The following is a 15,886-nucleotide window of genomic DNA, read 5'->3' on the forward strand; positions in this document are numbered from 1 at the left end:
CAGGACGGTTTGGGTTGGAAGGGGCTTTACAGATCATTTAGTTTCAACCCCAGATGATTCAGTTCTGGCCGTGTAATGAACCAGGAACCCAGTGCCTTTATGGGCAAGGTGTGCAAACACAAAACACAAGCTGTCAGGAGGCGTTTGGGGAGGCTCTCCAAAGCCTGGACTAACTCTTGTTGAAGTGACCAGACACTGCAGTAGCTCTGTCACACACGGCACACCAAGCAGCAGCTTGCCAAGCACACGTACCAGAGAAACAGCAGAGGATGTGAGATCCCAGATTTCAGCACCCCCATAAACCAGCCTGCAGCCCCCATGGTTTTATAACATTTCAGACACTGCCAGTGCCTGAGGAACAGGAAGCAGAGCAGAGCTATTCGTGGAGCTTGTTAAATGTACATAACTGGAACAGGGTTTAGACAAGCACTTCTCACAGAGCTGTCCAATACCAGAGCCACTAATGAGCACATTTGCTTGTGATTTCTCATTAAATATAATGAATGTCAGGTATACTATATCAGATTGCTGTGATTAATGAGGTTTTACTAAAATAGGTTTCTGCTAACTTTTGTTATTACTGGATCGTGCATACGTTCACTGGGAAAAAAAAAGAAAGAATCCATCTTGGAATGCTGGACTTGCAGCATAAAATATTTGCATTGAATTTCTACTAGGAAATATTTTCTTCAATTCTGTTTTTTCTTGTTAGAACAAACCAAACCAACGTACTTGAATGTCTGATACTACGTTCAGATATGGATCTCAAAAGTAACCCAATCCCCTTTGGTAGGTGAACAAGTTGTTCAGTATACCCAGGTCTGTACTATACATTTCCTTGTTGTGACAATAAAAGCTTTAATTTGAAAAGGAGGTAATTTTCATGCTTGGTTCTGATTTTGCAACTACCTCTGTTCAGGCAAAATTCTGTGTCTGGCAGGACTGGTTCAAGTCTGCTGCTTGTGGGGTCAGCTGCAGGACAAACACCTGTTGAGCCCTGTTCTCTGCTGTTCCTCTTTCCCATGCAAGAAGCAAATGCAGTGCAGCACACACCACAGACAGGAGCAAGTTAAATTGCATTTTCTTTTTATTGAAGCACATTGTGTAATAATCAGAGTGTCTATTGAATCATGCCAATATGCTTTTTATAGCTTAAGTGCTTTCACATTTCTTAACAGTTTTTATAGTCCTAGCAGCCACCATTATCAGGATTGCAATACAGAATGTACTGGATAATACATGGCTGCTTTCACTGTAGATTGCAAGAGTAAGGTGGTAAATGCTTTACCTTGTAGCTGAAAGTCCCATCTAGTCATGCCAGGGAAGGTCTCAAGCCATGACTGTCATTTCTGCTTCTGCAACACTCAAGCTTTATTAGTAGTACTGTTAATTATAAAGTTTTACCTTACCAGAAAGGCAAATCTACCTTCCCTTGTAAACTGTTTTCATTATTGAGCAGGGCTGGGTCAGGCTGTAATATGAGAGAATTCAGGATGTTCTAAATTTCTGTCAATGAAGTTTGAGATTCTCTTATTTTTTTCCATTTTTGGAACTGTATTTGTGCAAAATGTATTTTCCATACCATTCTTTCTTAGGAGCTGGGAGAAGATTGTGAATTTTTAATTGCCAAAAGCTCTCTCAATTCTTTGCTGGTGGTGGAGTTTTATATGCAAGTGTCTGTTTTAAAGTGGATTCCTATTTGTCATATTTTACTTTTCTTTGCAAATATAGTACAGTAGAATCTTAAAGTGTTGTGCAAGGCAGCCTTGTAGTGGCAATTCTGGATATAAAAAATGATTAAGATCTGACTCTTATACAACCTAACAGGCTTTTGCACCTACTGGCTTAGAGCAAGACCAGGACAATATTTTTAAACAACACAGAAGACTTGCTGAGTAAGAGACCCAGAAAACTTCAAGCAAGTTTTGAGATGTCCCAACATCCAGCATAGTCTTCCCTGTTTAAAAGCACTTTCATACATTATACAGAGTGTCAGGATATTATGAGTTATTCGCAGTAAAACATTTAGAATTATTGTTTTCGTAGGTCATATTATCTCAAGTACCTTAAATGTTCCCCTGCAGAGAGAATCTAATGCCTGAGTTCTCATGCACAGACAGTGCATGTGTTAATCCAACCCTCTGAATTTACTCACAGGCAAAATTAAACTTGAAGAATCAGACCTGAACATGTTATTTTTAAAAAAAACCCAAACATGCCTAAGACAAAAAGCAGCACAGCAAGCAGAATATGCTGTCATCTAGAGCATGAACATTTGAATATTCAGAATAATTTCAGTCCTCAATTTAATTTCATGCATCAGACAAGCACACTTACTTGCCATCTATTAAGGGAACACAGATTTTTGTTCCAGAGCTAGTCAGATCTTAAATTCCTGGATCCAATTTGAAAAATTAAGTCTTTATTAAAAATTTTCCCAGATTAGGGATTAACTATTGTGATGCAGACATGAAATTCTGATTCAGGTACTAACCTTGAAATTCAAATTCTGACTTGAGTTTTGAGCATAAAATAAATCTTTACCCTGAATTTGTGTTACCCTGTGCATGTGCATTTTATAAATTAGTATTTATTGATGGGATGGAGATGTTTGACAAATGGCATCACAGCTTTGTGCCATCACCTCTCTGCTCAGGGTTGGGGAAGGGGTGTGATGCTTGATTGTCTAGTCAACTGCTTTAAAGATATACAGGGTGATCCTTAAATTCAGGAACACCACAGAATGTTCCTCTTAGTACTCATCTTACTGCAAAATGTGCTGCAAATCTGTGCTGGTTTAAACTATGTACTGGTTACACAATTTAAAGTTACCCTGTTAAGAAAAGAATTACATTAAATCAATGTCAAAGAAGATTTACACAGTTCCCACAGGAATTCCATTTATAGTCTAATTTTCACAATCTAAATTAAATTAATGTTGTAGTCCCAATTTCATTTTAGGTTTACAGGTCAGTTTTGACACCTAGATCTAATGTAAGTAATACATTACATGAACTTCAGATGAATTAGAGGTGCCAGGCTTAAATTGTTAATGATCAGTAGCCCTGCTCACAGAACACAGAGGCACAATGAGAGCAGTGCAGGATCAGAGACTCCTGTGAAAACATCTATTAAATGTCTCTCATGATACATATTAAAATAGGGAGGGGAAAAACCCAAACCCTTCTGTAGAGCATTACAGCTGCAGGACAGAACATACCACCAAAAGTGCAATTCAGGAAGGGTGGGCCCTTGCACATTTTGTTCAAAATACCATGTTCTCCTTTGATCTCAAAAAAACTCAGACATAAGAGCCTAAGGGAGGGTCTTGGATTCCTGTTTATGCTGGACCACTCTAACCAACAGCACCTGCCATTCTTCCATGAAGTGCTCATGAGTTTCAAGGCCACAAACCTTCCTCTGGCCCTTCTCACCTGCTGCAGGGAGGGAGAATGGACACCAGGAGCTGCAGGGCACCTCCTGGGCACCAGCCTCACCTGCACACTCCAGGTGCAGCAGGGATGTCTGTGTGGGTAGGTGCAGGCAAGAACAGGAAGCAAAAAGCCATTATTGGTTGTACTCCCATAAAATATGGCACAGCTGTCCATTCAGTGCAAAAGGAGCTTTGTGGCTGCATTTTTTTTCCTTTTCATAAAAATGTGTGTCTTTTCCATGTTGATGTACTAAATATCCATGGTAACAGCAGGGGACAACCAATCGATTATATACAGCAAGTGGTGAAAACAGTGCAATAAATGGTGAAAAAAAGGACAACAGAAGATAAACCTCTTTTGCTGTATTACCTTTCAGCTGAGAAACAGACACTGACCAGCATCCCACTATTGGGATATTTACTTTAATGGTGTCTATGTAATAAATTTGTTATTACCTTTGATACTGTGTTTTTGCCTATGCCATATTAAACAAAGAACAAACACTAACCACCACATCAGAACACCAAGGTTTATTAAACCTATATGTGAAAACCCACCCTCTATTCTAAAATCTATTTATTTATAGAAAAAAAGAAGAAACAAAACTTGTGGCTGCATTTGCACTTTTCTGTCTCAAGTGCTGGTTAACTGTTTCTGCAGATCCAAGCAGAGCAGTTCTCGAGTTGCATCCCCAGTGCATCAACCATGGCTAACTCTGCAGAGCCCAGGCAGACCCAGAGCTCACAGTTTGTCTCCCATGAAGTAATGGCTGTAAGCACTGACCACAAAACACTTACTCAGCACCAAAACATTTAAGACAAAATAGATCTTAAGAACAATGAGCTGGTCAACACACTTGCCTTTCCTTCCATGTGACTTACACTGCTGCAGAGAGGAAGGCCCATCTTCATCCACCCTCTTCTGCAAAGTCTGCCTTGGTGTTTAAGCATTTCCTCCATCAGTCCCTGCCAACTTTATCCTCTTATGATTTTTAGTTTACAGCCTGACAACCAGCTGCATCCCTCAGAACTGGAGCTATCATTCCCATAATTACCACCTCACGGGTTTAGTCACATACAGCTGACACAGGGGAACCACTGAATTGCCTTTTATTCCTTCATCAGCTAGCTCCCTATTAGGTTAGATCAATACATCTATACAGGAAAGTAATATAAAGAAGTACAACCCACCATATAGTAACTTCCTCTCACTGACCTGGCCACATACAGTGCTCATGAAATTATTACAACTTGGTATTCTTCAGCTATTACTCAACAGTGGCTACACTGGGAAAAATCAATTCCTCCTTCACAAAAAATATTTTACTAAGCAATAAAAGGGCCAAGTGCTGTCAGATGATTCAGGAAAGAAGACTTCAGCCTCCAGTTTCTGTTGTACTAAGCACAATGCAAAATAAAGATCAATGTGACAAAAGAAGAGCTCATACAAGTAAGCCAATCTTCTGTACACTACTAAGCCACATTAAAAAGCCTTTTAATCCCTTGTATCTGACAATGCCTGCTGGTTTGAACCCCAGAGAGTTAATTCATTCAGACTATGTCAGTGAAATCTTTTTAAAGCCAAGCATGGCCACCTGATTTTCACATCTCCCAAGTTTCTACACCAATTCACTGAGCTGCCCAAGTCCTGTGGATCACCTGTGCACTCAGCAGCCATGAAATAAATGGGTATGAACACATTCTCCTTGAAAGAGATGGGCAGAAGACTTATGAAGGAAATACACACCCCAAACATCACTGGGTGCAAGTTTCCTCCTCAATCACACATCCTGGCACTTTAAAGCACTTTAAAGAGAATCCAAGGCTGCCTTTAACAATGAGACTGTATGATCATGAAACACAGACTAAGAGGGAATCCAGCCAGGCCAGGGGTACCTGGGCAGCAACCCTGCAGTCTGTAGGATACATCTCACAGGGAGCTGCTCCAGGAAATGCCACTTCCATGGTAAAAATTACTAATGAAAGTGGTATTTTCCACATTATTTTTTCAAAAAAGCAAAAGCCAAGTCACACTTCCCCAAACATTTAATATGCAGAAAAGCTAAACAGCCAGGGCTGCTATGGGAGGAGAATGGCATTTGGCAAGACTTCCCTGGACACTGCCCACATACAACACCTACTGCAGGGCAAAAATGACCAGATCTCTCCCTTGCTAATACTGAGGTAGATAAGGACTGGATCAGTCTTGTGGATGGATTAGAAGAGATAGAAAAATATTTGCTTTATATTGTAGCAGTTACTAAGAGCTTTGGTGGCCCTGTCAGCTTGTAGGAGCTGCCACAGTTAAGGCCCAGCTGGGTTTCTATGGAGGGAGACTGATGGAGGAGGCACTGCAGGACTTGTCCAAACCAAAGATCTCTCTGCTTTGTCCTTGGGGAGTGGCACAAATCACACAGAACATCATGGCAGGCAGCAGCATCTAAAAATGGAAAAGATTATTAGGTCATGTAACACCTCCTCTAGCCAGGGAAGAGACCTACGTCTTCTAAAATGAAATATTTCAAACCCTAATTAAATGTAGTCAATCCTCATTAAAGATAAACTAGGTTAATATTTATGAGAGACATTCCTTGTGCTGCATACTATCTTACCTCATTTAAGGACATATCTGGAAATACAGTTCAGCTGGCTTCTTCTGCCCATTGATTTTTATTTTTCAGAGTACTCTGAAATAATTCCTATTTTTTACTTTTGAAAATAAGTTGCTGGCTGTAAGCCAAAATTGTTTAGGCCTAAATCATGACCTTCTCTGAAAGTGCAATAATCTGACTCAAGTAAACAGAATTTCCCTCACACTGTTTTTGTGAGGAGGGATGGGTGGAGAACTGCCCTGTTTTTGACACACCCACTGATCAGTATCTACCCCTTTTCTCAAGGCTGGCTTTATGGCAAGGGCTTTCCCTGCCCCCCAATACCTACACCCTGTTAACCCCCATTTTCACATCTGTGTTCACCTTGCTCTACAAGTAGAAGACCAAAGGTTCTTCTAGCTAATGTGCAAATAAACTTGTCTGAAGCTCTTTAAATGTACAGAACCCATTAGGTGGGCTCTATTTGTGCCAGGGCATCATTGGATGCAACTGCAAGTGAGGAATCTGGTTCAATTTCCATTTATTTCAAGATCATTTCTGCGGCTGCAGTAGTAGCAATGTAGCAGGATGTTAACTGTGAATTGGGACAAATGTACTTCTGGAGTTCTGTAACCTTTTAAATGCATTGTAAATCCTAGAATTAGGTGGCTGACTTAAAAAGAGAATTCTGATTGAAAGGAGCAAAATAATATTATTTAGCTGCAGCTTAAGCTACAGCAAAATATGTAACAAATGTAAGATGTGGTTTCAACATGAGCTTTGATTAATCAGAATTATACTGATGTAGACACTGTGCAACAGGACCGAATCTGTCTGATGTGTGCCTCAGGTTTGCTTGCTTTTGACAATCTTCTGAAAAAGTTCTCGGTGTGCTGCAGAATGGAAACAGAACAAGGAAAGTCTTCGCAGAGCTTTCATTACACAGCAGCGTCAGTATGTTCACATTTTCCCTGCTAAAGTCTAATAAACAGTAACCAGTGTTCAAAAACAGCGACGGAAACGGGAGAGCAACAGACCAAATTCGCCTTCATTGGTTCAAAATCTGTGTCAAGGCAGTGCTGAGAGCACTATTGCTGTGTGAAGAGCCGCAGCAATCCCCCCAGCCCGCCCGCCGGGAGCCCGGGCCGGGTCCCCGTCTGCCGCCGGACCGCGACAGCCCGACACGGGCCGGGGGCTCCGAGCGAACGCCGCACTCACCTGGCGGGGCCGGGCCGGGAGCGGGCCCGGGAGCGGGCCCGGGCCGGCTGAGCCCCGGCTGAGCCCGGCCGGGCCGGCTCCTCGCTCCCCGGCCGCTCCCCGGCCGCCTCTGGCCGTCGCTCCGCGCCCCGCCGCTCGCTCAGCGCCGGAGCCCGCACGGGGCAGCGGCGGCCGCGGGCGGTGCCGGCTCTGCTGCCCCCTCCGCCTGGGAGGAGCGAGCGGCGGCGGGCGCGGAGCGGCGGCGGGGGGAGGGCAGGATTTAAACGAAGGGCGGTGACACCGCACAAAAGATTTCGATAGGCTCAAGTGAGGTTACAGCAAAGGCAGCGGGGCGGGGGAGCTCCCCCAGAGCCGTGCAGCGTCTGGCTGGCAGCGCCGTCGCAGCCGCCGCTTCCCAGTAGTTTGTCTGAAAGCCTGAGAAAGGGAATTTAAACGAAGATTTCCTCCCTTCTTTTTTTTTCCTTTTTCTTTTTTTTTTTTTTTTTTTTTTTTTTTTTTTTTTTTTTTCCTGGGAGTTGGCGGCTCAGCCAGGGAAGATGGCAGGAGGAGCGCAAGGCCGGGCGGGTCGCAGCATCCGCGGCTGCAGCCCGCGGCCACCACCCTTGTTTGCGGGAAGAGCCTAAGTTGGCGCGGCGGCGGCAGCGCGGAGCCGGCGAGGAGGGCCCGGGGCGCAGGGCATGGACCGCAGCGGCGGGGAGCGAGCGCGCAGCGCCCGCGTGAATGATCGCGGCAGGAAGGAGTGAGGCAGCGGCAAAGGAAGGGGAACGGATCCGCCCGCCCGCCCCAGCACCCGGATCCGGTGGAGCTTTTTTTTTTTTTTCTCCCCCTCCTCTCTTTCTTCATTTTTTAATTTTTTTTCCCTTCCCCCCGCGCTCCCCCGCGTCCCGGCTCCCCGCCGTGCCCCTCTCCCCTCCCGGGCCGGCTCCCCGCGGGTGCGCGGCGGGGCCGTGCGGGGCGGGCGGGCCACACCCTCCGCGGCGCTTCCTGCGAGCCGGGGCCGCGGCGGGCGCCGGGGGCGGCACATGGTGCGCAGCCGCCGCCCCTCCGGCCCCTGCGAGCTGCGCCCGCCGGGCGCTCCCCGACCGGAGGCGCCGGGGGCGCGGTAGCAACTTGAAGGGCTGCGCCCCTGCCCCAACTCGGCGCGGCGGCGGCGCGTCCCTGAGGGATTGCGGCTGGTGAAAGGAACTTCGCGCAGGATCCCGCAGCCGGGGAGAGCCGGACGAGGCGCTGGAAGGAAGGAGAGCCAGCGTGCGAAAAGGAAAGGAAAAAAAAAAAATTACGTATTTTTAACTAAAGGATGCCAGACCGGGGCCCGGGGGCGCCCGGCGAGCGCCGCCCCGCCGCGGGAGCGCCGTAGGAGCGGAGGCTGGCGCCGGAGCGGGGCGGGCGCCCCGGCCGAGCTCGCTCCCGCAGCGGCGGCAGCCCCGGCGCCCAGAGCCTTTTCTTGCCTCCCGGCGATTAATGGAATGATGTTGCGGAAAAGGCAGAGCGATCCTGCCGGGCTCAGTCGGGACTGCTCGGGCGGCGGCGGAGGCGGCGGCAGCGGGGTAGCGAGCGGCATGCGAGTGCCCCCCCGGCGCTATGGCTAGCGGTGGCTCCGGCAAGTCCAGCAGCGAGGTCTCCGGCGGCGGCATCCCCAGCAGCAGCTCCCTGCAGAGGAAGAAGCTCATCTCTATCTGCGACCACTGCAAGATCAAGATGCAACTGGTGGCCGATCTGCTTTTGCTGTCGAGCGAGACCAGGCCGGTGAACACCGAGAGTCTGTCTGTCTTCGGTGAGTCCTTTGAGAAGTGCAGGGACACGATCATTGCCAGGACCAAAGGACTCTCCATCCTGACCCATGACGTCCAGAGCCAGCTCAACATGGGACGCTTCGGGGAGGTGGGAGAAAGCCTGATGGAGATGGGGGAGCTGGTGGTGTCCCTGACCGAGTGCTCTGCCCACGCTGCCTACCTGGCTGCAGTGGAGACTCCAGGGGCCCAGCCTGCCATGCCTGGCTTGGTGGATCGCTACAAGGTGACCCGATGTAGGCATGAGGTGGAGCACGGCTGCGGGGTCTTGAAGACCACCCCTTTGGCAGATATGAGCCCTCAGCTCCTGCTGGAGGTTTCTCAGAACATGTCCAAGAACTTGAAATTCCTGACGGACGCCTGCGTGCTGGCCAGTGAGAAATCCAAGGATAAGTTTGCTAAGGAGCAGTTCAAACTCAGTGTCAAATGTATGAGCACCAGCGCCTCTGCCCTCTTGGCCTGTGTCAAGGAGGTGAAGACCTCCCCCAGCGAGCTGACCAGGAACCGGTGCGTCTTGTTCAGTGGACCTTTGGTGCAGTCTGTCTATGCTCTGGTGGGCTTTGCCACTGAGCCCCAGTTTTTGGGTAAAGCTGCCACCATTAATCCAGAGGGCAAAGCTGTGCAAACTGCCATCCTAGGAGGAGCCATGAGTGTGGTATCTGCTTGTGTGCTCCTGACCCAATGCCTCAGGGATATAGCCCAACACCCCGAAAGTAGCACCAAAATGAGCGATTACAGGGAAAGGTTGAGGAACTCGGCTTGCGCCGTCTCGGATGGTTGCAACCTGCTATCTCAGGCACTAAGAGAAAGATCTTCACCCAGGACTTTACCGCCAGTGAACTCCAATTCTGTGAATTAACCCCCACATCTTCTGTTTAGATCCCAGTCATTGCTAAAGGAAAATAATATCCCACCTCCTCACCCCTTTTTTGTATACCAAAGAATTTGCTTGGATGAGCCCAATCCTTTGATTTTATGTGGTGAAAAAGCAGAACATATTTAAACTATATGTATAATAAAGGTAGCCAGTTTTGGCTTCTTTTTATTTTACTTTAAAGTTAAGCAAGCATCTGCAGATAAATTTTCCTTTATTCAACAAGGTCTTCACACAAGTGGTAAAACTGTTTCAAAGTTTTTTTATATCTGGGGAGGTGGGGGTATCTTAGAAAAAGGAGAAAAAAAAAGAGCTTTAATCGCGCTGGGTGCGGTTTCTAAAGTTTGTCTTGTCTTGTCTTCCGAAATTTCCCTTCTAAATTTTGCTGTTCGGTTGTGCAGGAAAAAGGTTACCTCAGTTCTTACTCATTTAAAAAAATGAAAAAACCCAACAACACATAGACGATGGATGTAGCTACTATTTTGTTTGTTTTTGTTTTGTATGACTTTTTTTATTTTGCATCAAGTGTTAGGTTAGAAGTGCATTTGGTGTGTAGGAGTGGAAGGACTGGAGGTTGTGATTATGTTTTCCATGTGTTGATTTCCAAACTGGGGGAAAAGCTACTGTGAGTGTTTAAACAAACAAACAAAATTACACTATAACAAAAGTGATTTTTAATTTTTTTCCAATGTCAGTTTTTATCTTGCATGTACTGGAGTATTTATTTCATCTATTAAAATGTTATGTTTCTCAGATGCCTTTCTGTGAATCTCTTAATACTTGAATAATTGAACAACTAGGCCTGTTTGTATTGTATGTCATTTCCCCCAGGGAATGGGTGGTACAAACGTAACTGTAAGTTCTAGACAGCAGCATACAGGCTTCAATTCAGTTCTTCTATTTTCATAAATGCTGTCCCTCTCCTCCTCAGGAGGCTCTGACAGAGCTGTTCCAGTTGTGTGTGTGGACAGCTGGCAGTGCTGCACACACTGGGATTGCTGTGCCCTGGCATTGCTTGGCATGGGGACTCTGCAGAGCACTGGTGGCTGCTGCAGCAGGGCACAGCCTGGCTTTGTTTGTCTTACCAGCATTCAGTGTAACCTTTTGAGAAGGTTTTGTATTTTAATTCTTGCAGGTGTTGGGGGCCATCTGTGTGTTAAACCTTTGAGTTTCAGTATTATTTATTGAAAAACTTAACTCTCCTGGTTAGCCCAGCATGTGCCATACATTTTCTTGGGATTGTGAAGGTTTGATGGAGTGGGTACTTTAATTCCTCATCATTTGTGTTGGAGCTCCTCAGTAGAGATTTCTGTCAAAGCAGTTGGAGTTTGATGTTGTGGATTACAGGAGAGCATGGCTGACTTTCGAGGTGCAGCTGGCCTCCAGTTGGATTCCTTGGGAGGTGTGAGTGGAGCTTAGTGCATACAGCAGTATGTCCCAGAGTTGCAATGATGAATGTTGTCAGCCTGCTCTTTGTGGCCCTGTGAGATCTGCTGCCTTCTGTGTTAAAGAGAAGGTAAATAGAAGAGCAAGTCTTCTGGAAGGGTTTTGTTTCTCTGTCCTGCTCCATTGCATAATTTTGGGGGTTTTTATAGGTCTGCAGATCGAATCATGTTTAAAGCTATTGGAGGAAGCGCCTTAAAATTTTGTTATTGTGGCTTAAACCTTAACAAATTTATTTTTTTGAGGAGGGAAACCTTTGGGTATGGAATGGACTTGGAGTAGTGAAAGGTCTTTGTTTTGTAGCATTGTTTCTCTTGCATATGATGCTTTTACTAAGTGGAGCGAGACATTACTGGGTAGTGGACAGTGGAGGAGATACAAGCAATATCTGTATATTCAGGGTTAGAGAAAAATAATTCCTTAAGTACAATGGACGTTTATCTTAGGTTTTGTTTCTCTTTAAATGGAACTTTTCTGACTCTAGAGAATTGCATGAAGACTTTTCTGTGCCATGAGCAGTCTGGAGGGAGCCGCGGGGGGCCCGTCCATCTCCAGGGAGGTGCTGTGGCTCCGTGGCTCCGGGCACTGCTCTCGGAGCATCCTTCACCCCCCGCTCCTTTCTGTCACCTCCTTCCACATACAAACCGGGCAATTCTGAAGGGCACCTCTGCAGCACGTCTGACAAAAAAAAATGTAACGTCCCACTGGCTCTTTTGATGTTTCTACTTAATAGTTTTTGGTGCTGCTGAACTAATTAGATCCTTTTTTGATTCATTTATACATTATTGAGGTTATATGGATCACAGTGCAGCCTGCTTATTACCACTGCATATGAAAGGCACTGTATTATTAATGATGATAATGCTGATTTTTGTTGTGCTAAGATTTTGTTTGAAGTGGTTTAGTACAATTTTTGTTTTAACAAGGTTACCATAGATTCCTCGTCCCCTTTCTTATTATATTTTTAAGTGAGGTACATGCATGCATATATAAATAAGTACGTGTCTTCTTTCTTTAATGCTGAAAGAAACCAGACAGCAGCAATAGGTCTCCCTCAGCTTTTGAGCTGTGTGAGTTCTGGAAGGATTCAGTTTAATAAATAAATGTAGCCAGGGTCATGACTTTTTAAAAGGCTGGTTAAAAAAAAAATATATGTGTACACAAACAGTAAATTCACCAAAGTAGCTTCCTGTAACATTTTAAAATAATAGTAATTTTAACAGTTCAAAATGTTCAATCATTTCTTTTGAGAGTACAACTCACACAAAGGGAGGCACACATTGCACCCTGGCCTCAGCTCAACTGTGTATCTACTCATGTAATTAGCACAGCAAAGTTGAAAAGGAAAGTTTTGATGCCAGCAAGCACAACTTACACAGTGTGACATTTTTCTGAGCTGAAAAAAGTGGAGTCCCACTTCTAAGTGTGAATACATGTATCTATTTTAAATGCTGTAGTGCCACATTTATGGACTTAATATATATTTTGATAATTTATTTGGAATTTGTTCCTATAGAATATTAATTCTGATACAAGACATCAGTTCAGTAGGAAGATTCACATTTTTTACTTTGTGCTCTTTGGGTCAGAAAAAAATGCAAAATGGAAGAGTTTGCAGGGTGCACTTGCAGGGCCCATGGAAGTCAGTGATTACCACTTGGCACTGTACTTAGACCCCTGTTCCCAAATGCTTCCACACTGTTTAAGTCAGCAGGTGCTGTGGCTATTTCAACATGGACCTACACAAGCATGAGATTTTTCTGATGTGGAGTCTTGAGGGGGGGAAAAAAGTCTTAGGGTGCTTATATCACATATGTCACAGACTACTGTAATAGTGCATTTAATAAAATGGTTAACTTATTTCTAAAGACATTATGCAACGCACATTCCTAGCAAAAAAAAAATGCTGTCCCCACCACAAGAGAAGTAAGCTTGTTTTTTAAATGTAATAATTTTTTAACAGGGAAGAAGCTGCTACCTCTGTATTGTCTATAAATTTGATACTATCTTGTGGTTGCTGCTTCAGCATAGGGAAGGTCATTATTGATGTAATACAGCAGTTGAGTTTGAGTTTGAGATCAGAGCAATGTGTTTTCTGATTCTAAAAAAAAATTAAGTTCTGTAAGGCAACCAGCAAACCTACAGCAAAATGCTATTGGAAAGCAAGTACACTATTTAAGGGAACTTGCAAATGTAAAGCCATGTTATTTTTCAAAACTAAGAAAGAAAGAAAAAAAAGACCCTGGGTCAGATAATTCCCTTCACTTTTTACCACAGGAAATGATCAAAGTAGCAGAAAATCTGCTCTTTTTGGCCAAACTTCTGTCAGAGACAGAAGGGGCTCAGCCAACACATGGTGTAGGCAGCCTTGCAGTAACAGGGGATGTGGCTGATGGGAAAGGAGGTGGGACCAGAGAAAATCTGTAGGGTAATACCTCTTATGAAACCCACAGGAATTTTCCAGTTGTAGATAAAGCAGGGGCTGATCCAATGAACAGTCTTGGGCCCTCGGGAGGCTGCGGGAGCACGTGGGGTGGGAGATTTGGGATGCTCTGTGCTCAGCAGCTGTGCTGCTCTAGGGACACAGAGGTCTCTGGGGTGGCCCTGAGATATGCAAGAAGCACAGGCACAACGTGTACCTGCCAGAACAGTTTGGTGGGAAATGAAGGGCTTGAGTTTTATCTTTCTTTGCTCTCTTCCCTATCGGGCTCTTTGCAGACTTCACAAGCAGAAGCAGATGGTAGGGGCCAGTACATTTTACTTCTTTGTTCTTGCTGCCTGTGAAAGGTGCCAGATGGGCAATGATAAAGATAGAAATTCTCTTCCTGTAGCCCAGGGATAGCGGAAAGCACAGAGCTTCAAGGCTGCCCTATCCTCACAGAATCACCATCACATGTTTTTTTGGGCCCACTGTTTCACTCTTTGATTTTTTGCCAAGAAACTGACAGAAAATCCCAATGGCAACTTGACGGGGGCATTGAGGACCAGTTAAATATTTCCCATATGACACCAAACCACCAGCAGGTTTGGATCACTCACAAAGCATCCAAAAAGTAGATGGGCTAGGTATGAAGTGCAGGGCCAGATCCTTCATATGAAGAACTGAGAAAATTAAATACTGTATACTCTGAGGTGTTTACTTACTTGGGAATTAGAATTATAATATTTTTTATATGTAAAACTAGTTCAAAAGTATATTTAATGTACATAATTAGCAGCAGTACACAGAGCCATCTTCTTAATGAAGACAGACATCTATAAACATGAAGAGCCTTGTCCATGACTTTAATTAAATACTAATGTTTTCCAAACTATCTTCAAATGTTAAGGGTTGTTTTTTGTGTGGCAAAGTAAGGAATTGCATATTGATTTTCATTAATCTGAATATTTTCCTAGAGCTGGTTTTATTGCACTGGAGTCCTTTGAACCTAAGAGGGTTTTTTTATTTTGTTTTTTTTAAACCACGCAGAGTATGATGCTATATTCCAACAAGTCAAAAGCAGCATTTCAAGATGAATGCAGAGGTTCCTGGGGTCTTTTGTCAGCTTGCCAGGCTCTTGTTCCTGTTCTAACGTAATTCTTTATAATTTCCTTTTATGTTAATAAAGACTTCTTGTGGCTGTAAAAATTGAAGTTGTCTCACTCCATAGACAGCCTGGTTCTTATGTAGATACTATTTAGATTATTTAGAAATCCTGCTGGTTGCCAGATGGAGCTCTTCTGGGTTTTATGTTAAATACTTGGAAAGCTAAATAGCTTGATTTTCCTCTCCTCCCTCCCTCAATAAAATAAATACTTGAAAAGTTATTACTAACAACTTGCTTAAATTCAATTTTAAAATCAAATTATTTTCAGGTGAAGTGACTGGAAGTATGGGATGGCTCAGAGTAGTTGGGTTTTGGTTTGACTTGCCTACCAAACCAGCAGTTTTTCTCTAGTTTTGTTTGGGTAGCAGGAACCTGAACTTTAGTCTGGGGATAGAGAACACAGCCCTGAAGCCTGTTGGGCACTGGCACTGATGAAATTGTTTCATACTGAATGCACACCAGGTGTTTCCCCCAGGTCATGCAGAAGGTGCTTGGGAAGCACCAGGAGTCAATGTCCCACTAATCATAATTCTGTTGTTGTCAACTTACAAAATGTCAAGAGAGCAATCCTGGCCCTCAGGGTTATGTTTTTAAGTACAGAGTAAGAAATTGCCCTTTCCTAGTCAATTTTCTGCAGTATGTATTGATTGTGTCTGGTTCACATTAGATATAGGAAGTCTCTCAATTGGCTGCTCAGGTGCACTTTGTCCCCTGTTTGCATTCTGGACATGCACACGATGGAAAAAAGTGAGAAAAGTCATCTTGATCTATATGTGCAGAGTGACAGATTATAGCCCTGCAGCACTTCTGAACTGGCATGCAGTTAGTGCTCTGGCCTTATTTAAATGCTTTAAATTTAGTCAATGTTTAAAAATTTACTTTCTGTTTAAAAATTTACTATGAAATCAATCTGTTCTGGCTATATTAGATTCATAGTTCAAAAACTTTAT

General features: G+C 44.3%; 1 protein-coding gene across 1 annotated transcript; it reads left to right on the top strand.

Annotated features, from left to right (window-relative positions):
- The first annotated feature begins 7,523 nt into the window (after nucleotides 1-7,523).
- Nucleotides 7,524-10,661, top strand: TLNRD1 (talin rod domain containing 1). The gene has a single exon (XM_079317541.1). It carries the CDS (start codon nucleotides 8,824-8,826, stop codon nucleotides 9,889-9,891), a length of 1,068 nt encoding a protein of 355 aa, XP_079173667.1. The 5' UTR covers nucleotides 7,524-8,823; the 3' UTR covers nucleotides 9,892-10,661.
- The last annotated feature ends 5,225 nt before the right edge of the window (nucleotides 10,662-15,886 follow it).

This window comes from Erithacus rubecula (assembly GCF_903797595.1).
Source record: "Erithacus rubecula genome assembly, chromosome: 14".
In the NCBI taxonomy this organism is placed as follows: domain Eukaryota; kingdom Metazoa; phylum Chordata; class Aves; order Passeriformes; family Muscicapidae; genus Erithacus; species Erithacus rubecula.